At 39.9% G+C, this 22,995-nt stretch overlaps 1 protein-coding gene across 4 annotated transcripts in view; it reads left to right on the plus strand.

Annotated features, from left to right (window-relative positions):
- The first annotated feature begins 354 nt into the window (after nt 1-354).
- Nucleotides 355-22,995, plus strand: part of TBCD (tubulin folding cofactor D) — a 124,898-nt gene continuing 102,257 nt past the window's right edge. Inside the window, exons 1-9 of one of the 4 annotated variants that reach the window (XM_030506223.1) lie at nt 355-419; nt 708-931; nt 5,413-5,463; nt 5,660-5,757; nt 6,498-6,599; nt 8,518-8,661; nt 9,464-9,519; nt 13,319-13,451; nt 21,451-21,496. In XM_030506223.1, coding sequence (XP_030362083.1) covers nt 739-931; nt 5,413-5,463; nt 5,660-5,757; nt 6,498-6,599; nt 8,518-8,661; nt 9,464-9,519; nt 13,319-13,451; nt 21,451-21,496 — 823 coding nt within the window. In that variant the 5' untranslated portion in view covers nt 355-419; nt 708-738. Of the gene's footprint in view, nt 420-524; nt 542-704; nt 932-5,412; nt 5,464-5,659; nt 5,758-6,497; nt 6,600-8,517; nt 8,662-9,463; nt 9,520-13,318; nt 13,452-21,450; nt 21,497-22,995 lie in introns of those variants that run through there. The other 3 variants (XM_030506224.2, XM_030506225.2, XM_030506226.2) reach the window with 3 other exon arrangements.

Genomic DNA, 22,995 nt, shown 5'->3' on the forward strand with positions numbered 1-22,995 from the left:
GGATAACGGCATAATCCAGTTGCCTTCCACACACCTTTTGCAACCTATGCAAGGTGATTTGGGAGGGAGATGCAGGACGGTTATTCCTGGTGTCAAGAGTGAGCTTGGTGCCTGGCAGGAGGATTCCCGGCCAGAGAAGGGCAGAGCCGAGATGCAGAGGAGCGTTTCACAGCTGAAGAACCGTAAACCAGGGACTATCCGGGCCGGCAGCTCGCAGGATCCGACATAACGACTGAGACCTGCCGGCTTACCCACGGAACCCGCCACCCTTCCCCTCAGCCCTTCTCCTCAGCCGCCCGCCCTGCGGCGGGGGGGGGGCGTGGCCTCGCCCGGGCGCGCAGCCGCCCCTGCATCCTTTCGTCCCGCGCGGCGCCCCGTAGGAGCGAGGCAGCGGCGGGCAGCGCCCGGTGGTTGCCAGGGTAATGCGCGCCGGGGCGGCCCGGCGGGGTCGGGTCTGTGGGGCGGGGGGTGAGCGCGTCCTTCGCCCTCCCCGCTGCTGTCGCCGGCGTCTTGGCCGCTCCCGAGAGCGTGGGGAGGCGCGGTAGGGCCGGGCCGGGCCTCCGCTGTGCCGGGGAGGGGCGCGGTGGGCCGCATGGCGGCGGGCGGGGCTGACGCGGGCAGGGTGTGGGGAGCGGCGGTGTCGCCTGAGGGAGGGACGGCTGAGGGTGGGATCTGGTGCGCTGACCGGCTCTTGCTCTGCCCAGCAGTGCGAGGCAGCGGTGACGGCCAGCAGCGGACATGGCTTTGGGCGAGATGGATGGAGTAGGGTCGGAGGCAGAAGGCGGCAAGAATCAGGAGACGGGTGTCATCACCACGAGTAGCATCCTGGTGAGCTTCACGGAGAGCCAGGAGGTCAGGGGACTCATCGGTAACCTGGAGGGAGCCTTCCGGGACCTGGTGACTCGGGAAACGATCGTGGAAAAATTTGTAGGTAAGCACATCATCCGCAGGGAGCATGTTCCGTATTGCTTAAAGGAACTTAGTACCCAAAAAGGACTGAAATACGAATTTTGGGTTAGTGGTAATGCTGGAACTTTATCAGCAGGTAGCTTAGGTTTATTTTTTTACTCATTTTGTGTTCGAGATGTGTATTCCATTATTACACACAGTTTAACTACTGTAAATAAAAACTTAGGTTTCAGATTTAAGAAATCTGAATTCTGACCCATGTTTAGCTTCCAGTTTTCCATTCAAATGCAGGCAATAACATAATTAAATTTTTTATGTCTGTCAGATAAAGCCATTTTTGTACCTAATCACTTGTTAAAAATGCATACATTTTGTGCTTTAAAGTGATAATTTAATATTTTTACTTTATACTTCGTAGGAAATATGAAGGGCAGCTGAATCCACACAGATCATGTAATTATTTCTGAGAGAGGGCAGTTTGGATCTGACTTAATAACTGAGCTTTTGTGCCATATCATGAAAGCGATTCTACTTCTAGACCTCAGCTGAACATAGGAGTATGTAATTAGAAACCTGTAGCAGGGCCCGTGGTAATTAGCCTGTTATGATGCACATCTGTGTATTGGATCCAATATTCTGACCAGGTGGTTTACAGAAGTTAATTCCAAGTTTCTAGTATTTACAAGTTGAATTAAGTGGACTAACATTTTGCAGGTACTTTTGCAAAAGTGGTGAAATTGCAAAAAACCAAAAAAGCTTGCAGTTAAAATATTGATCCAGTGTCTGCATTTTGGACAAAAAGAGACTAGGTAGGCAAACAATAAACCAGAAAACCCTAAATGTGGAAATCTGACCCTGCAGAAGTTACTCAGTAGTACTGTACTTGATTGACATAACTGATTGTTCTGAGGGGGTTAATGATGAAATGCAACTGTTCAGAAAGAAGTAGCAAGAACATCCATATTTGTGTTGATTGTTCAGTATCACAGGTGAAATGTTTGACTTTGATGGGATAGAGAAGCCATTATTGAAGAAATCTGTGTCTGAAAGGCCCTCATCATCTCCACCCAATCACCTTGCTGTGCCTCTCTGTCTTCCATATCGTCTGTACTGTCTCTGTGTATTTAAATTGTATTTATGAACTTCCTGCATGCACATCATTGCCCATTAAATTCGGTGTTAATATACTTAAAACTGATAGGTACTGTCTGTGTTGTTCAGTACTTGGTCATAATGTTTAGTGTTGTAAGGTATCACTTGATCCTTTGATAATTCACCCTCATTTGGGCAAACTGTCCCAAATATGGTGACAGGCTAAATGTGTGGGATATAGTGTTGAAGCTTAAGGAATAATCTGTATGCAGATAAGGCAGGAATCATCACTTACAGAGGATTTTAACTCGGGTCTCTGAAGCATTTACAAAAACATGTGTTACTCATTTTTTTTTGTGGACTGTTAGAAGTTTGGAAGTGTCCTGGGTCCAGCTGTAGCAGTTATTTTCGTCCTTCCTAGCAGCTGTACAGTGCTGTGTTTTGGCTTTGGTCTGAGAATAGCGCTGGTAACACACCAATGTTTTAGTTGTTGCTCAGTTGTGCTTACCCTGATCAAGGACTTTTCAATCTCATGCGTGTCAGTGACGAGGGGCACAAGAAGCCAGGAGGAAGCAGAGACAGGACACCTGACCCAAAGTAGCCAAAGGGGTATTCCATCCCACAGCACATCGTGCCCAGGACAGAAACTGGGGGGGGGAGGTACCTGGAAGGGACCGATTGCAGCTCGGGTCGGGCTGGGTATCGATTGGCAGGTGGTGAGCAATTGTATTCTGCATCATGTGTGTTTATTGTTTTCTTTTCCTTTTCCCCTTTTAGTTTTATACTCTCTCCCCTTGTTATTTCTCTTATCATTTTTATTAGTATTATATTATACTTTAGTTATTGGGCTGGTCTTATCTCAGCCCGTGGGGTTTATGTTCTTTTGATTCTCCTCCCCATCCTGCCTTGGCAGGGGGGAACGGGAGATGGAGGTGAGCAGATGGCTGCATGGGGCTGAGTTACCAGCTGGGCTTAAGCCATGACAGGTACACTGTTTAACCTGCAACCATGATGTTGTAGGGAAAACTAAGAACTCTTTTTTTCCCCCCTTTTTTTTTTTAATAATAGATTTATTTTTTTTTCCCCAGTTCATTCTCTCATTTAGATGTAGGGTTTTATTTTAGATTGCTGGACTGTGATTTGGGAAAACAATTTGGAAAGATAAGGAATTTGCTGTTAAATTCCACATCTGCTTGAGAGCTGTTGTTCGGCGTGGTGATGGAATTTCTTGTATTCGCTAATTCTGTCATTTGCGGCTTAAGTTATGTTGTGGTTTAAGCCCAGCCGGTAACTCAGAACCACGCACCTGCTCGCTCCCTCCCTTCTTCCCCCCTGCTCCTGGAGGGATAGGGGGCAGAATCGAAAGAATGTAAATCCCACAGGCTGAGATGAGAACAGTCCAGTAACTAAGGTATAATACAAAACTACTGCTGCTACCACCAATAACAATAATGATAAGGGAAATAACAAGGGGAGAGAATACAACTGCTCACCACCCGCTGACCGATACCCAGCCCGACCTGAGCAGTGATCTGGGCCTTCCAGGTAACTCCCCCCAGTTTCTATCCTGGGCATGACATGCTGTGGGATGGAATACCCCTTTGGCCAGTTTGGGTCAGGTGTCCTGTCTCTGCTTCCTCCCGGCTTCCTGCGCCCCTCCTCACTGGCAGAGCATGAGACTGAAAAGTCCTTGATCGGAGTCAACATTACTTAGCAACAACTAAAAACATCGGTGTGTTATCAGTGTTGTTCTCAGACTAAAGGTGAAAACACAGCACTGCACCAGCTACTAGGAAGGAGAAAAGTGACTGCTACAGCTGAACCCAGGACAAGGTACCATTAACTACAATGGGAAGTTATTGATGATTAGGAGCTCAGGCTTCCCTCTTGATAGAAGGCAGCACTGTGGTATCCGGTTGGAATTGCACAAATACCCGCCAAGGATACCGTTGAAAGTGGTTGTACAGCGTCATCCACTTGTCAACTGCAGCACTTTTGAGTTATATCTTAAATTTAAGTGTTAATGTGACACTTGTGGATCTCTCACTTGTGGAGAAAAGGGGTAGGGAGCAAAGTTGTGAGAAACATAAATGCAGGAAAAGGAGAGATTAAGAAAGTATTGTAGTTTTCTAATTACAAAGCTTTTTTCTGACCAAATATCTAAAATGACCCAGGCAATCTCCAGTGCAATACTGGATCAGTTGATGATCTCTTCTGAGATCCAGCTCTCATTTCTGTAGTTGCTTTTTGTTGATTCTGTGTTTACATTGAAATGCCTTTGTTTCTAAAAACTGTGGCAAGTTGTTCTCAGGGTTTTTTTCAATATTCAGTTTGTCTTCCCTCAAGTCAGTTCCCAAAAGGAAGATAACATATTACTGGCAGCAAGATAAAGTAATGTGAAAAGTTTTGAGGAACACAGACAGCAATAGCTACAGTTAGTATTCCTCCAGGTTAAAATTTATCAAGGATTCTATGTTCTTTGCTGAATAATTTCCTCTATTCTATTTCAAAATGAAAAACTAGCTCTGAGGATTGGGTAGTGCATCTTCACATGCAAAGTAGTCCTGTGTTGGGTTTTTTTCTGCTAGAGTGAGGTAGCTCAAAAGAAAGAGGTAAGAATTTTGTGGTGCCATACCTCATTTCAGCACAGATCCTCAGTGGTGGAACTATATCTTTAAATAGGTTCCAGGCATGGGAGGATAGATAGCCTTGTGGTGAAGCCCAGCGTGTCCAGGGAGAATTTCCCCATGGCTGTATTAGCCTCAGGGTTAGAAAAGAGTCATGCTACTCCAATTCTTGATGTTGAAATATCTTGGTCTGTGTTTTTAAAGACAATCAGTAATTTGGCATGCCAACAAATAGAACAGTGTGTTAAAGTAAGTGGGATTCCATATGTTAACGAAGAAGATGTGAACAGCAGGGCAGAAAGGTGTAAAGCAGTGTTCTGGTCACTGTGTGGGTAGGAGTCCAGTGTAAAGCTGGTACATCTGGAGCAGCTGCAGTCTACAGTGGTTCAATGTTGACCTCTGTTTGCAGAGTTCCTTCAGAAATGGTGTGCTGGTAAGTGGTGCTTAGGAAAGGAGAGCCACAAGGAGCTCTGCAGTGAAGGATAGCAGCAAACCGAGTGAGTGCTGTGAGCTTTGGTCATGGTAATTTGAGAGACTCCTAAAGGGACTTTATGATTCAGTGTAGGTAAATGATTGCACTGTGAAAGGGCACGAACTGTATTTTTACAGTTACCTCTTTGTAGTGTTCTTACTTTTTGACCTCGCTTACAGGTGGTGGCAGCACCTAGCTCAAGGATACAGAAATCTTAAGCTAAAGCTGGATAGAATTGGGGTGTATCTTGCAATTAATGCCTGTAAAAGCCTTTAATTTGACTAGTTTATTACAGATACCTTCCTTTTTCAGGTATAATGGACAAGTACCAGGAGCAACCTCACTTGTTGGATCGTCACTTAGGTACGAGTGTCATCTCTAAATATTTTTTGTGTATATACTTGAAAATCTGTTAAACTAGAAGGTCCATATTTGCATTAGAAGATTGCTGTGGTTTATATTACTTATAACGCTACTACCTCTCTCTTTATTATTAGAAGTATGAGAAGCTGTAAGCTAACTGCATGTAGTCTCACTTTTCCCCTTCCCCTTTCATTAGAGTGGATGATGACTTCGTTGTTGGATATAGTACGGGACAACGGATCTCCTCCCCAACTTGTTCACCTGGCTTTTAAATTTCTTTACATCATTACGAAGGTAAAAAACCCCAAAAGTAACTGAAATATGTAAGTTCTCAATACGTATTTGTTACTTAAATAAAAAAACCCTACACCTTCAAAAACAGTAAGATAAAGAAGTAATTGACAAAGCAATGCAACAAAATGTTTTAAGCTGTACTGTGAAAGAGTGGTTCTCTTTTTTTGTCATTTTCCTGATAGTTTATGTTATTTAATGATCCAGAGTAGTAAAAATCAAGGCCTGCATGCAAAAAAAAACCAATAAAAAATTGCAGACATTGAGATACTGAGTGACAAAACCGGAATCATAATGTTAAAGGGAACGGTAAAGTATGATGAAGAATTAGATGGATTGTGGAATTTCCATCTGAGCATGAGAAAACATGTTTTGACTGTGAGGAATGAACACTGCAGTGGATCGTTTAGGGAAGTTGGGCTATCTCCATGCCTAGAGATCCTGAATACCCTGCTGGACATGGTCCTGGGCAGCCTGTGGTGCGTGACCAGGCTTTGGCAGGAGAGTTGGACTAGACAATCTCCTAGAGGCCCCTTGTTTTAAAGTTAAAGTATTAGCAATCCGTTAATCCTTAATAAGTTTGTAAAATGCAAAAATCTCAAGGTATTTAAGACCTTAATTCATAACCTACATTTATACTACATGAGGATCATATACAAGAAGCTTCTTAAAGGGTATTTTAATTTTCCTCAGCACTTGACAGTGCCAAATGGTTTATTAAATTTTGAAACTTTCTGTTACAGGTGAGAGGATACAAAGTTTTCCTCCCACTGTTTCCTCATGAAGTACGGGATCTACAGCCTGTGTTGGATATGCTTGTAGACCAGAATCCAAAAGACCCTGAGGTGAGAACTTGCTTTACTTTTTGTTTAACTTCTTTGTCTCCAGCAGAAAAAGCTGATGAACAGTGTTAAGAAAAAAATCTGGAAAAAAGTGTATAAAGGAGTGACACACCCTGTCTAGTGTTAACTGAACATCTGGATTTTAGTGATAGGACAAGGGGGAATGGCTTCAAGCTGAAAGAGGGTAGATTTAGATGAGCTGTTAGAAAGCTCATTACTCTAAGGATGCTGAGGCGCTGGCACAGGGTGCCCAGAGAAGCTGTGGCTGCCCCATCCCTGGCAGTGTTCAAGGCCAGGTTGGACACAGGGGCTTGGAGCAACCTGCTCTAGTGGAAGGTGTCCCTGCCCGTGGCAGGGGTTGGAACTGAATAAGCTTTAAGGTCCCTTCAACCCAAACTATTCTGTGATTTAGCGTGATAGTCATCTTGTCAGAAGAGAAATTTATTATTGAAGGAGAGGTTTTGTGGTTTTGTTTCATGGAACATGTTCTGAAGATTTAGAAGTGATGGTTGTAGAGGTGCAAGTGAAATCTTTAGCCATTTGTATAGGGGAACAAATTCATTGAAACAACAGTAATAAGAAAGGCAGTGAAAGATACTGAACTTGTAAAAGGAGTAACTGAAAAATCCTCTTTGTGCTATGTGCATCAGTAAGGGTCATGTTAATTTACCTTGGAAGTCATAAAAGTAAAATCACAGGAAATGGTGTATTTAAGTTTTATGTATTTATCCCTCTTAATGTTAAGAGGTTAATTTTTAAACCCTGGGGTTTTGTCAAAGTTAGTGTGAGAACTTCTATTTTGATGAGGAAATGAAGATGATAGTTAATTTTCCTGGTCTAATTTCATAAAATGTTTTATTCTTCCCCAATCCCCGAATATTTATGTTCAGATCTGTGGGTTTCTTTGATTTTGGTTTTCTTACACTTTTCTTTTGAAAGGAGGGAGGTGAAGATTGGAGAAAATGGCACAGTTATGGCATGAGGAATTTTTGCCTTTCGATAATACATTCTTGAGTGCGAAAAATAACTCTAGAATTTCAGGTTTTTTTCCTACCCGTTTGCAAATGAGAAACAGTGTGCCATCAGTTCCTTGTGTGGCCTGATTTAAGGCTTTATTTGGCTGGGAATGTTCTGGGCAAGAGCTCTGATTTGAAAAAAATATTTAGGCAAATAATTTTTAAGCATGTTTTGAGATCATAGAATGGCCTGAGTTGGAAGGGGCCCATAAGGATCCTTCCTTAAGGATTGATAAGGATCATCTGATCCAACATACCATAGTTCATATTCTTCTATTTTTGAATAAGGAAAGGTAAAAATTCCAGAAAGCTTATTACTGCAGATTAATTTTGAGAGATCATAATCTATTACAAGTAACAAAAATAATGGATCTGAAGGCAATAACTCTATTGCTGCTCTGAGTTAAAATAAATTCTTAATAAACATTATCAATTCTGATCACTTTGCTGCTGTTGTAGTTGTACAGCTTTAAAGCCTGTAAAAGTTACTTCTTGTCTGTCTGTCTCACAAAACACATCTAAAGTTGTTTCAGTAAACCCATGATAGCAGTACAGAGGAAATTAGAAAGAAGAACCTATTTCATATTTGTGACTGGAGGCACAAATGGGCTGAGGGAAGAAGGAGCAAACAGGAAAACAGTAACGTAGTTTTCCTTTGGGAAGGAAATAAACTTGTCTGGATTTCAGATTCAGAGGGAAGGGTCCATTAATTTTGTTACTGTTTTCCTGTTTGGAATTGCTTGTAGTTCTGTCTCCTTTGGTGTTTCAGAGTGTTCAGGTTCAGAGTTTTCATCATCTCTCTCTGAAAGTTCCTTGGAGCCAGCGGATAGTTTGTGCTTCAGGCACTTTGTTGGAATATATTGCAGAAAAGGGAGTGCATATTCTGTTTTCCCATTCTTTTCCAGACTTGGGAAACTCGTTATATGCTTCTGCTGTGGCTCTCCATGATATGCTTGATTCCTTTTGATCTGGCGCGTTTTGATGGCAATATCGCTGAGGAGGGGCACACTCGTGTGCCCACAATGGATCGCATCCTTACAATAGCAAAAGTAAGTATAAAACCTCTTGTAATATTTTCCAACCTGTGATGTTTTTCTTAGGCTTTATCTTCCAATATGTAATAAATTATTGTCTTTTCAGAATATTATTTAAGCCCATATGTTTTGTGTCTGATCTGTAAAGAATTTCTCTATAGTTTTGGAATCTTCAAGATGTGTTTTGCTGTTTTAGTGTCAGATGGGACTGTTACTTGTTTTCCCACAAGCAATAAACTATCTTATTTTACAACTATCTGATATGATTGCATGCCCTAGATTACGTTAACAGCTTTTAGCATTTGAAAACAGTAGCCAGCTTTTTCTGAAAGCCAAGTTTGATGATTTATATTGAAAATCAGCTTTTGATCAGGATTAGTAACGTTGGAAGCTATGACTGCATGAAGGATTTTCCACAAAGTTTCACTAAGCATAAGCCAAAGTGTTTGACTTGTCAGCCTTTTAAGATAAAAATAAACAACATGCCCTCCCCACAAATACCTGAACATCTTATGCTTTTGACACTTGCAGCACTTCACTGGCTTATCTCTTGTAGGTTTGTAGTGGCACAAATATGACTGTAAGTTAAGGTTTCAGTAAATTCATTTTGAAAGACGAGAAGGGAAACTTTGTTATCTGAGATACGGGAAGTGGGAAATTTAGTAATTTTACAAGCTCAGTTTGTAACCATAATTACATAAAATATATGATCATAATGTTTGTAATCGTAAGTAGTATATTCATGTACAAAGTTATATAGTTGTTATTAAATCTACATGTATGCATTCCTTTACAGTTAGTTTTCTTTTACCCTTAGTGTTACTTGGTTGTCAGTGATAAGGCTCGAGATGCAGCTGCTGTGCTGGTTTCAAAGTAAGTCTCTTTTGTGCTTCTTGGCAGAAAGGGAAAAGCTAATTCCCCTTTCTGCTGCCATATTTTAGTCTGACACTCTGCTAATGACAGCGTTGGGAGGACTGGAAGTTGCCAGCTGTATGTGGGATGTAAAACTTGCTTGGATCAGATCCAATAGTGTGTTTGTTACTGGACATGGTCTGGCTTTTTTCTGCTTACTAGAGGAACAGGTACCTATCAGAAGTGATACAGATCCTCACTGTTAACAGGATACTCTTCAATTGCCTTCCAGGGCAATTTATAATGTTTGTACTACAGGGTTTGAGAAAGATACAGTTTCTTTGTGTTGCTGCTGATTTTTACAGCGTGTTGCACGCTAAACAGAGAATTGGTATGTAGGACTACTGGCTTGATGTTTACTATTAGAACTTATGTGAAAGGAAGTAGTGCTAGACTTTATTTTCTTAATGGCCATCTTGTCCCTTTCTTCATTCTGTCATCCAGAAAACAGTACTTCTGCTTTCTTAGGTTTATTGTTGGCAAATAATTCATGAAATTAAGCAGGTGTAGGATAATGGAACTTTCTAAATCCTGTTGTTTTACATGGTTGGTCTTCAGACACCCAAAAATGTGTGACAGAGGTGCAGTTGTTCTGATGGGGCTTTTGTGTCATTTCAGTGACACTGGTGGTGGGGTTGTTTATAAATTTGAAATAATGAACTTCTGTAGCTCTTCCTTCCTCCTGCATTAGTGAAGAGTTCGTTTCTGATGCATATGAAAATGAATTACAAAGACCATAAACTGTGCCAGTACACACGTGTCTTTGTCCAGTGTATATCACAGTACATATTCCAGTATATTCTAGCAGAAGTGGGCTTTAGTCAGCTCAGTTTGTCATTTGCTATTTCTATTGTTTTTTCTTTCTTTTTAAAGCAAGTGAAACCCTTACAAAAATCTTTACACCAGCATTTATTCTGTCTACGCTAGGGGGCTCTGCCAACGTAGTTTTGTCAGTGTAGCTGTAGGAGCAGAGGCTCTGTAGGTGAGCGAACAAGATGAAATGATGGTAGTGGATGTGGGAGCTGGTCTGAACAATAAAATCTGCGTTAACTTTTTCCTCCAGATTGAGACATTAATTGTATCAAAATAGTTGTTAAATATAACGTTTAGTAGAGCAGATTCTGGCTGTCTTTTTGAGGAAATAACTGTTCATGTACTTTAAATTATTGAGCTTCAGTCACAGGACTCAGTGCTTTAGAAATGTGTATTTAGTTGAGTATAACGGTGCAGTTCTGAATCTCATAACAAAACAAACACTTTTGTTTTAGAACTGGCAAAGTCATGCAGAAAATTCATGAAGGAGTTTGAGAGCAGAATCACAGTTCTCTGGTCCTGTGCTTTTCTGGTTTGCTCCAAAGTATTTCAGAGCAAGATTTAAGTGAATGCATTAAGCATTTTAATTGTCTTCAATAAATAAACTTGACTGTTACATACTTATTTCCATGTGACAGAATGTAGGTTTTTTTCCTTGTCCTAATTAGGTTTTGCAGTCATTTTGGAAGTGATAATTGGAAGCTGCTTTTTTAGGATTTTTGTGTTTGCATTGGTCATCTGCCTTGTGACAGGTTGACAGAAGCAGAGGATTTAAGGTGGAAATGTGACATAGAGTGAATTACTCTTGAGCATTCATGTGCCCGAATATGCCCTTTATCTTCTTTGCTTCCTAAAACCCCAGAAAAACATGCAAATCAACGAACTGGGATAGACTCTTGAAGGTACATCCAGTGTTTGGAAGCCTTCTCAAGTAAGGGTGACAGTAATTTAAAAAGATTCTTTCATCGCATTATGCTAATTGAATTTGCACTTCATTTGTTCTCCAGGGTATCTGTAAAACTAAATTACTAGTGGAAGCATATATATAGTTATGTGATTGATTACAGCATTGCATTCAGCAAAACTCTGTGTTCATGCAGTGTTCAACCCTGGATTTCAGGGGGATTTCATAAGGGCCTTGCATCCGAACGCAGGGTACTGGGCAGGTGTGTTATTATCAGTTGTCTTATGTTCTTTTCACCTCCATTTTATTGGCTGAATTAATTTTTATAAAAGTATAAATAACAAGTAAGGTGATAGAATACATTAAGCTGGTTCTAGTACCAGCTGCATGAAGGTGTGTAAGGCTGTAAGGGGAGGAAAGTTACTATCTAGGGTACTTGTAATTATTTAGTTTATTATGAAAACACTATTTTCAAAATAATCTAATGATTAAAACACTTCACCAGGAATTGGAAGACCTGGGTCGAAAGCATTTTGGCCTTGGTGCACTTGAATTCACTGCTTTCATATCCCAGATCAATTCTTTAATGAATGGGCATAGTTATTCAGAGAAGAGATCACTGCTTCATCTTCTTAGGTAAGCAGGAAGACAAAAATCCAAGGACAAGGAGAGAGATGAGATACAGGAGTCTTAACTCAGTAACGCACTGAGTAGGGAACTGCTTGGGGAGGAAGAGGAAGTCTGGGTTCTGGTTCCTCCTTTAGGGAGTTAATGAGTTTCAAGAGAACCATCAGGATCCCCTGTTTTCCAAAGTAATCTACTTTTCAAGGGCAGAGGAGCTGGAATTTGTTTCATGAATTCTTTCTGTCTGCTCAGGGACCTGGTTGCAGTAGGGGGGGATGAGGCTTATCTTGCTTCTAGTCTGGAGGTTATGGCACTCCTTCGGGAAAATAAGATTTAAACTCCTTTGGGCTAAGAAAGGGTCTAGGAACCAGTTCATCTACTTTACAGGTTACTTCTCTCACTTGCGCTGTTGTGCAAGAGAAGGCTGTGTCCTTGCTGCTTGGTTATAAAGCAAACCACCCCCCAAACTAACCCCTGCCCCAAATCCTCACTGTTTTATTGCTGAACACAACAGATGCTGACTTTGAAGATAATTCAGGTGATCACATACCTGCTCACTGTTTCCTGTCTTCTCCGTGTTTAATATTTCCCGTTAGTTAACTCTTGGTGTAGTTCCTCATTTACTTTGTAGGTGTATAAAGTAACTAGATACAGGCTCTGCATACATCCTTCTTTGAGCACTATGAATTGTACTTTTGGGGCTTTCCCATGTACCTTGTTTCCTTTGACTGCATTAAGAACAAAGTTTCTTAATTTAGTCTGAATCTCTGCTTGTTTTTAAGTGCCAGGAACACTAAATCAGATAACTGAAGCAGATGCCCTGACTGTAGCTTGGTTGGCACTGATGATTATAGGTTTACAGAAGTAGTTTAACCATGATGAACCTCTTTTGCCCTAAGATAGGTGAAAATACATCTCTTGACCCATCTAGTGTGTTAAATAACAAGTGTTTGAGCTGTTCACATCTACAAACCCCCAGTGTAGCACTGATGATTACTCTTATGGGCCAGGCTGCTAACAGTGCAGCATGGACCAACTGTGGATTTGCACCCATTTTCAGATGTGCAGAATAGCTCTTCTTGGTGAGAATGGTGGAGGGAATCCTTGTATTTGTTTGAGCTTTTCACTAATTCTAATGGACCTTTGGAATGGTTATTGCTTTACAATTAAGATGAGAAATCTCTAGAATACAAGTTTATAGACTGAAGTGAAAGTGGAATTCTGGGTCAAAGCCTTGCTCAGAGACAGAAGGGCTGAATTTATGATGGTTTGGAGTGCTCCCACCCTCAGCAATTTAGCAAAATATCCATTGGCAAGTTGTATTTAGGAACTGCAACCAGTTTGGATAGCAGGAAAAGTTATTTTTCACTGGAAGTCATGAAGTTAGTAACTGCAGTGTTCATTTTTTTTCTGTGACAGGTTTATTGTCCGCCCTGATGTCAAGCAGAAAAGGATGGCAGACTTCCTGGACTGGACGCTCTCCGTGTTATCTAAATCCTCCTTTCAGTCCATGGAGGGGACTGTTGTTATGAATGGAATGCTCCAGGCCCTGGTAAATACTTTTTTCTCTTTTAAAAGATAGATAGTTCTATTTATGGTCATATGATACTGCCATGGTAGACCTTCAATAGCAAAGGCACAGAGAGTTAATGTGTGTTTATTAAAAAAGGATAATATTATGTACTGCTAGAATTTCCTCCACAATTTCGAAGTTGTAACTTCCCATATATGTATATTTTCTTTAAGTATTCTTGTCATCACCAAATGAAAGTGAAGTTGCCAGTATAGATACTGATAAATAACTCTCAAAAATGCTTTTAAATATCTGATTATATATCAGTAATCATTTCATAATTCAGTTTGGGTCGGGGTTGGTTGGTTTGATTATTTTGTTTTTTCTTTGAACAAAACCTTTGAAATAAATGAAAAAATTGGAGCTGTATAAAATGCAGAGGTTGGGCTTCTGGTATAGCAGTGGTCTCTCCTAGAACTGGTAACCAAAATGCAAGTGACTCTAGAAAGTTGTATCCATTCTTCAACTCAAATATTGTTCTCACTAGTTTTACGAAGGCATACTAAACTTGTTAGGGTCCTTCAGCAGTCTGAGAAAATGCACTGTTTCCGATGGGTTTGCTTGCTAATCTGAACAAGTTTTCTGTTTAATGCTCCTTGCCTGGTGAAGTAACAATAGTTTATGACTCAAAAGTGCTGAATTCTTAATTTGGGTTTTAAAATTTATATACTATGCATGGGAAAAAGTCTATAATACCTCAACCACTGCTATACAATAGCACTCCTCCTGTACATTCAAAGAATATCTTTTTATAAAAGCTTTCTTGTAGTTTTACACCCTGAAAAGTGTTGGTGTGCATTTTGAAGCACTCGAATAACAGTTTTGGTATCTGTTTGATTTTGATGTCTAAATATCTTTGGGTAGAATGGGGCAGTTTGTGCAGGTGCAGTTGTTACTTCTTGTTCTTGTTGCTGATCAAAGTGGAGGTGATGACTTGCTCTTGACCAGTCTTTGCACAGGTTGAAGGATTTGCTGGTGTTTGTACAAGTTTCTAGCATTTGCATAAATCTGCAGCTCTTGTTAACTAATAGCTATGAGGACTCGTACACAGTATGTTACTAAACATCAAAGCCAAGTTCTGGAACAAGTGTGTGCTGTGTGTCTTTTTGGGTGGTTTTTTTTTTGTTTCCTCTCTAGCAGCTCTTCCAAATCAGAAGATACAAGAAATGATCTATATTTAGAATAACTTAGGACTTGCTGCTTAAGCAGGAGGAAGCATTATTTGTATGCATTGCAGTATGTTTCAAAAGACAGAATGATGTTTCATCATTTTATTGTCAGATCTGGAAAGGGAGACTGACTGCCATTCTAGGTGCATGATGAGACCTGCAGGATGTATAATACATTAGTGTTCTGTCATAATTCCTTTGAGTTTGGCTTTGGCTCTATCCACCTGTTCATTAGTGCATACTAAGCGAAACAGGTGAATACTTAACAAGTAGAATCGAAACTGGAATGTGATACAATATACCTGGAAGCAGGAGCCTTCTTGCATTTGCATTCGTTTTTCCTTCTCTCTGGGATAGGAGAAAGTGTTTCAGGCCAGTTTTATTTGTGTCCTACAGCTCCTAACTCCTGTTCCAGTTGGTAGCTATGAGCAGACTGAACTTTTAAAGCCTTTCTTGCATTCAGTCTTCCTTTTTTAATTTTAGTTACTACAATGTAAGCATGAATTAGATCATTAGGGAATTGAAGGTTCTCAGAATGATATGTGTGCAGGTATGTGTGTATGGAGATGTGCTTAAGTGGAGTAGGAAATATTTATTTTGAGAGCTTAATATTAAGAACTTTGTAACATACTTGTAACGATAGCATATTGTTAAACCAAAATAGCTGAAAATAAAAGGAGTTTTTAAAACAAGTGAACCTTTTCTCTTAGACAGACAAGATTTTAGCAGTCTGTACAGAAACATAGGAAGTAATTGCCAAGTGTGTGAAGCAGAACACATCCTCATGAGGGACAGCTAAAACTTGTGTCAACAAGCTTCAAAGTTCTTTGCGCTTTGTTTCCTCCAGAAATTTGTTACTTTAAAAGTCAAACTGTAGTTGCCTGGGCATTTCCTTCTGAGCAAGCAGGGGAGAAAAAGACCATTTTTCAGTTTCTGGTCAGGACAGCAAGGCAGGTTTTGGGAATGTAACAGGTTTCGGGAATGTAACCCACCAGGGTGGGGATAACAAGTCTTTCTGTCCATCAGATCAGTTTAGGGCTGCCCCTAACTGGGTGGATTTCAGTTGGATTATGGTATTACGCTGCTTATGACCCGCATGTAGGAAATAGCTTGTAGAGAGATTGGCATGGCAAAACTGTTTTAAAAAGACACGAAACTCTTGCATTTCAATGAACTGAAACTGCAAGTTAGGTACGCAGTGAGTAGTTCGACGTTGCTGCACTTTGATCTGCCTCTTTGTGGCCTTAAGTCTTGGTGATTAGGTATGCTACTGTTTAATCTAACTCAGCATTATGTGTAGAACAAGTACTACTGTTTCAGGATTCCTGTTGGAACACGCAGCCTGCATTACATATTTTAATTCCACCAATGCTTTTTCCTTTTTTTCTCTTTCCACCTGTCGCCAGTAATATATCATTTCACAACAGGTGTGCACAAACAGGAGTCTTTGCTTATAACATTTCAGATTTAGGTTTTAAAACTGCCCTCTTTAGTTGAAACTAACATTGCAGTGTTGAATTCAATTCAGTATCGAATTAAATTCACTTTTGTGTTTAGACACTTGGTGTATTTGAAGGATTATCAATGTTGGATTTGTATGGCGGAGGGATTCGAAATGTTGGGTTAATATGAAATGACTCCATTTTTATTTTTTTTTTATAACATTTGTTTACTTGACGGAAACTTCTAACCTGTTTCAAGAATCTGCATTTTAAATTCTCTTGGTCTGGAGGTTTGCTTTTAAACCTACCATTATATCAAACAGCTTTTTAGTTATTGCTGCAGGGTGCAGCACTCCCAGTTCTTGCGTGACAGAGATGTCATCATGTTGAGGTAGCCTTGGGCATTGAAACTTATTAAACCTTATTTGTTTTATAAGTGATTCAGTATACAAGTGTGAGTAATAATTAAAAAAAATAAAACGCCCTACACAGTGATCTGATGAAACTCGAGAGTCTTAAGAACAGGGCATTTCCCTGAGCTGTCTCTAATGCAAAAGTTATTTAGCAATAGCTACATGCTTATGTAAATTTTGCTCCAGGGAAGAAAGAACTCTCTAGCTCTATTCTTTCGGACCCAGAGGCACAAAAATAGCATATTTCTAAATAGAATGTTTCCCAAGTATCTATATTTTTGGCATTCTCAAAGAATTAGTGATGTTAGGATTGTCTATTGGCGTTGTTTTTTTCAGAAGGTGTTGTTGCTTAGTGGGTTGGTGATAAAGGTATACAACAAGCAATGGTGATGTAAGGAGAAGAAGTGTCTGCAGATACCCAGGGCTCTGACCCCTTTCTGGAAGCACTGCGTCTCCTCTCTGAGTGGCACAGAGTATTCTAATGGGGCCTTGTCTGATACTTCTTGTTTTCTTCTCACCAGAAGTACTGTAGTTAGTTTAAGGCTTAGAAATTCTGTTATCATAAGACTGTTTCTTTTCCTGTTAGACTATATTGGTGTCTTAAGCTGCCTCTTCTTTTTTTTTTTTTCTTCCAAGTATTTAAAATCTGTGTTTTTAGTCTTGGTAAGGTAGAAAGGAATGATTCTCTTACCTCTCCACATGTTAGGCTAAACTTTTCAAGCTCTCAACAGGTAGATAACTAAAATCCTAAGAAAACTAAACTCCTTTTGCCACCCGTTTAACTGGGCTCTGTATTGAAGTTTGTCAGCTTAAGCAACATGTTGATGGTCAATGCCCTGACAAATGTGTGACTTACAGAAGGAGTAATATTTTACTATCTGCGTTGAAGACATAGTAAGAACAAGGGCTTGAACTAATCTATTTTGCCATTAGCTGCACATATAATGCATTAAATATTCTCTACTTTCAAGTGAATTTATTATTCTGACAGCATGGCCTCCCTCACCTTGTTTACCTCCCCACATCTGCCCTGGAGGCAGGGATGGCTGATAGCTTTCCCTGGACCTGAATGTTGTGTGACTACTAGGGGGTGCTCCAGAGTAATGAAAGATCATTTTCTTCTCTTCCCATAGAGGCTGAAATTATCCTCCCAGTCCTTGACTTGGCTGGTTACAACCAGAGGGTAGATGCAGAGTTGTGTCTCCTGCTCGGCAGGAAGATATACTTGCTACCAAACAGTCAGGCCACCCTTAATGGTGATTTGTATAGCTTGGGGAACATGTCCTGGAGATGATCCCAATTGATATATCTCATGGAGGTCGGGCCTAAAGTGGGTTATGCAGACAATTGGAAGGTGTGGTGTGTTTCTCCTGGATTACTAAGAAACTAGGCTTTGTTTTCCTTGCACCATGCTATTTCTAAAGCAAAACCAGACTTGACAGTCGTCATTGCTTGCACACCACTGATTTTCTCTAATTTGTAGGTGGCTTAATTATTTATAAGAGAGGGAGTCACATACTTTTCAACAGTTCAACAGGTTGGGTGAGTTGGTGTATGCTGTATGTCCTCATTAAAGTGAAGAGGCCATGGCGTAACTTTGATTGCCTGGATACTCCAATAGACAGGCTCCTTACTTTGAGTATTGTTAGTTGCTGACACTGAAATGTCTATGCAGGTGGCAAACCAAGCTTATTAATTACTTTGTTTGTATCAGATTTTTGGAAATGGTGTGCCTTGGATGTTTTTCTTCCTTCAAGGCAGGAAGTTTAAGCTGGATACTGTAATGCTGATCCCTTCTTTTTTCTGTGTGTTTTCTGTTCCTGCAGCATGTACTTTTATTTTCACTATAGCCCTTGTAAGCTCTAGGTTTGCAGGATTTTTCTGAGACAGTACCTTTGACCTACTGTAGCACATGCTGAAAGAAAATACATACCCCCCCTCCCCAAAGGCTAACATTAGTTAATGTGCTCTTTTATTTCCCCTAGAAAACATATATACTAAGCTCAAAAGTTTGAGAACTTTGGACTTGGGAATGCTTTTGCATACTTTGACTCATAAAGGAGTTATGAAAACTTCTTTTCTTGACATTTCCACAATTAGAACAAAACCCAGACACTGGATTTCCTGCTATGTTCAGTATCTGAAGAGTTGCTACGATGATTTCAACATCTGAAAGTATATTACAAATCCGTGCAGGATTTTGCTTGAGACTAGATGTTCTGTGTTGAATATTAGATATAAAAATAGATTGTTATTTAGGTTTATAGTCAAACATGTTTCACCTTTCTGTTAGAAAATAATAGAAATGGTTGTGAAATGGAATCTGTCAAGTTCACTGTTCTGAATTGAGGCATAGGTGTGTGAGGCCGTTTTCTTCCTTTTTGGGTATTTGTTTAGAAGAGCATTAAAAAAATTTCTTGTACAATATTTGAAGAGTTTTCTCACTTCCTGGTTGTGTGTTGGTTAATTTCTTCCCACATCTTGCTTGCGGCGCTTCTAGTTCTGTTTTTCCTGAGGAGTCGGAGCTGAATTCAAAGTTGGCCTTAAGGATGTGAAAATTCATAGAGAAACTCACAGAAAGGTGCCAGAATTTAGGAACTACATAAGACTGAAAGTGTGTAGATGTTTTGAGGATTCTCATCTGCCTTTGAAGGAGCTCCTAGACAGTGTGCTAAGAAGTGAAGGAGAGCTGGAGCACCTCTGCTCTGGAGACAGGCTGAGATCTGGGCTTGTTCAACCTGAAGAAGAGAAGGCTCCAGGGAGACCCTAGAGCAGCTTCCAGTGCCTAAAGGGGCTTCAGGAAACCTGGAAGAGGGGCTTTGGACAAGGCATAGGACAAGGGGGAATGGCTTTAACCTGACAGAGGGGAGATTGAGATGAGAGCTTAGGAAAAATTCTTCACTATGAGGCAGGAGGTTGGAACTAGGTGATCTTTAAGGTCCTTTCCAACCCAAACTATTCTGTGATTCTATGAAGTGTAAGTGTAGACATCCAAATGCATTCGCCCAGTATTCCCAAGGCTGTATTAAAAAGCTCTTTCTCTGTGTTATTACTACGTCAAGAATTATACTATGTTTTGTTTTGAATATGCTTGAATATAATCCTAATAATTTGGAGGCAGTCTGTGTGTGCTTTAAAAGCACTCTTTGCTCTTAACTGGACTTCTCTGCAGAAACGAGGAGAATTGTGAAGATAAGGTGCTGCAGAAATGCTGCAAGATCTCCTGGCATCTGCTGCCAACTTGCTAACCTTGTGAAGAAACCATCTGATAGGTTTTTAAAGCAGAACACAGGAACAAAGTGATGAAGAAATGAGTTCCTTCATGTTTTAGCAGAGAGGTAGAAAAATTTTAGAGGCATTCTATCTACATTTGTTAGTTATACCAAAGCTCTGTAGATTGTCTGTCATATTTCCTTAGGCTTTTTAACACAAGCAGAGTTTTGTTGTATGTTAGTTGGAAAATAGCTTTTTGTTTGGATACTGATATGGTGTGTTGAGAAAAGCTGTGCTATATTTATACCTTTCGTGTTGGTATTTGTTTGTTAGCTGCTCTTCTGGGCCTGAAGTAGTTCTGTAGCATTACTCCTTTGTAAATGTAGGTTGTCAGTGGATGCCTTACAATTGCCTAGTTACTTGTAAAAACACTAAAAATCTTAAATAATTGAACATATATTATCAAAGTCTCCTACATAGCTTGCAGTAGAGCTGATCAGAAGTGCTAATTTAGGATCCTAAAATGCAATTTAGTAACAAAACAAACTAGAATGGGTACATAGCCTGGAGGTGTTTTTATTGCCTTTGTTGCTCTTAACCACACCTGCAGTACAGGAGGCATGTGTGTGTTTGGTATGTGTGAGAAAGTACATATTTTTGAGGTAAGTCTGTTCTTGTTTAACTCCCAGGCATATTTATTGAGGAGGATTTTTCTTTTGGTTAATGACAACGCAAGGAGAAAGAAGCGACTGAACACAGTTTTTTGATGCGTACTAAGCGAACTGAGGAAACTTCCAATGTTTAACATGTTTTTGTCAGGTGTTAATAGTCCATTTGTCTTACTGTAGTGCTGGGGCTTAATATTTCTGGAGTATTTAATTATATATAAAATTATTATGGAAGCTTTTTGCTCTTCTGTAAATCCTTCAGCACAGGAATTAAAGTTCGTTGGAGGTATATTTGTAGCAGGCTTGCAGTCAGAAATTTCCGTAGCTGGTTTTGTTTAGTTTAACATGGAGTTCTCAAAAGCTGTTGGGGAAACAGATAAAATACTCAGCAGTTTAGCCTGGACTGTGTCCTGCCTGTCAGTGTGTGGTTGCTGCTAATAACTACACTCACGTGTGTTCACCTCTCCTGCTTCTGAGCAGTGACCAAAGCATTGATGTGTTCTGTGTGCTGGGTTGTCTAATAAATTACCACCAAGGCTTATTCAGTTTGGAGATGTTCAGTGTCAGGAAGTCCCAGCCAGGATCTAGAGTTCCCCTGGGTCGTTTGCTTGTATTCATGTTCTGCAAATTCTGCTTCACTTTTTAGAGGTTCAAAGCAACATGAGCTGTTTGAGATAATAGGTGCTGTGGTTGCACCTGCACTCAGCTTGTGTGACCAGGCACTGAGCTGGATGGTTCAGAAAGCTGAGCTGGCTGAAAACTAGTGGCTTCCCACCTCTCTTTTCTTTTTATCCTTTTTCATTCTCTCTCTAGAGTTTTTTTGGCCAGCTCAGCTCCCTGAGTTGGCTTGCCTGCATGATTGTATGGATAGGAGGGGAGGGCTGGGCTTGCAGTATCCTTGACTTATAAAGAAATAAAACAGCTCCTCGAGACTCTTTCCCTTTTATGCTATTTAAATTAGTAAACACTACTGATTATTTCAAAAGCATAAAGTATTTCAGAACTATATGTTTGATATAATGTGTTTTAGAATCTGTATGTTCTCATGTTTGTTTTCCCTATTTTAATTGTAGGCACAGTTATTTAAACATGCCAAAAGAGAAGATTGTTTACCATATGGTAAGTTTGTAATATCCTGATTCCTGGTTTTAAAGCCATTCCAATTAAAAAAAAGGAAAGAAAAATTAAACTGAAAACAAGGGGTGCTGTAAAGAGTGAAATCAACAGGGAAGTTATGAAGCATGCAAAATGGGGGGGGAGGGAAAGGATGACTGAGGGAGAAGCAGAAGCCAGTGGCGAAGGTTATGTTGGAACAGCTCATCAAAGAATTTGGCATTGACCAGTTGCTGTAATACAGAGCTGAACACAGAACATACAAACTATAAGAAGTGGTAAATATGTTTTAAAATTCATTAGAATATAAATTGGTTTTATACATAGTACTGCTGGAAATTTTGCAGAAGATCTTTAAGTTTCAACATAAGCTCAGGATTTCAGAAAACCCAGGTTTAAAGAACCTGCTGTGTACAGGACCCAGCTGGAATCATGTAGTAATTCCAGAGAGAGATTAAGATGGATACAGTTAGGGATAGACAGGGACCCAGAAGGAGAGCACAGAAGTTTCTGAACAGTGTAGCTGCATGTTGAAGTTACATTCATCTCACAGCGAATCCTGGAATATGGTCAGAGCTGTAAAATACTAGCTTGTTTTTTATTGATAGCAGTAAAGAGAGGTAGGGAAAGATGATGGCTAACTACAAAACACTACAAAAGAGCTTGTCAGTTTTGGGAAGCTTATCAAAGCACCAGAAATAGGGTTTGTGCTATTCACAGGAATCAAGCAATAATGTAAACTCACTTTAGAATGCTGCTTGTGATTTCACTGAATGGAATTATTTTGACTTCAGAGAAGAAACTTCATAGTTCTTGTGTGGGAAGCAGTTCCCTTCTCTCAGTTACTGTGTCAGAGATGCAGATGCTTCCTTACAAAATACCTGAGATCTGAGTAAATGTGGAGATAAGATAGTAGGGCAAACAGAATGGAATGACATATGTGCTGGTCAGGAACAAACAGAAAATATTGAGGAATGTCATAACGTAGAAATAGCAGACAGCACTGTGGAAGCTTAAACAACAAGAAGACTGACAGACAAGCAGAATAATAAACAGGCTAGATAAAATATGGTATAACACAAAATTATGTAGTTTAAAAGATGCAACTGTACGACACAATAATCATAATCAATATGAAAAGAAGATATTTGGCTCACAGCATTAACCCAGCTGGTAAAATCAGATGTTTTGGCCTTCAGCATATAGAAAGAGTATTAAATAGTTACAAGTCTGGTAATAAGAGAAAAATCAGGGGCATACCAGTGAATAAATGTTTCATAGAAAAAGTAGAATGCCCATGACTGAGAGGTAGATATTCAGGCAGAAACTGTTTGGGATAAGAAAATGTGAGAGACAAAATATCAAAGATTTTTAATTATAACAGGTTCTAACAGCTCTGAGGATCAAATAGGGGAAAAAAACAGCCAAATGACAAAGGAAGATACTGTTTGAAATCTTTTGCAACATAGAACTTTATTTTAAAATAAGCACTAGTCCTGAAGTCA

Source organism: Strigops habroptila, chromosome 14 (assembly GCF_004027225.2).
Source record: "Strigops habroptila isolate Jane chromosome 14, bStrHab1.2.pri, whole genome shotgun sequence".
Classification (NCBI taxonomy): Eukaryota; Metazoa; Chordata; class Aves; order Psittaciformes; family Psittacidae; genus Strigops; species Strigops habroptila.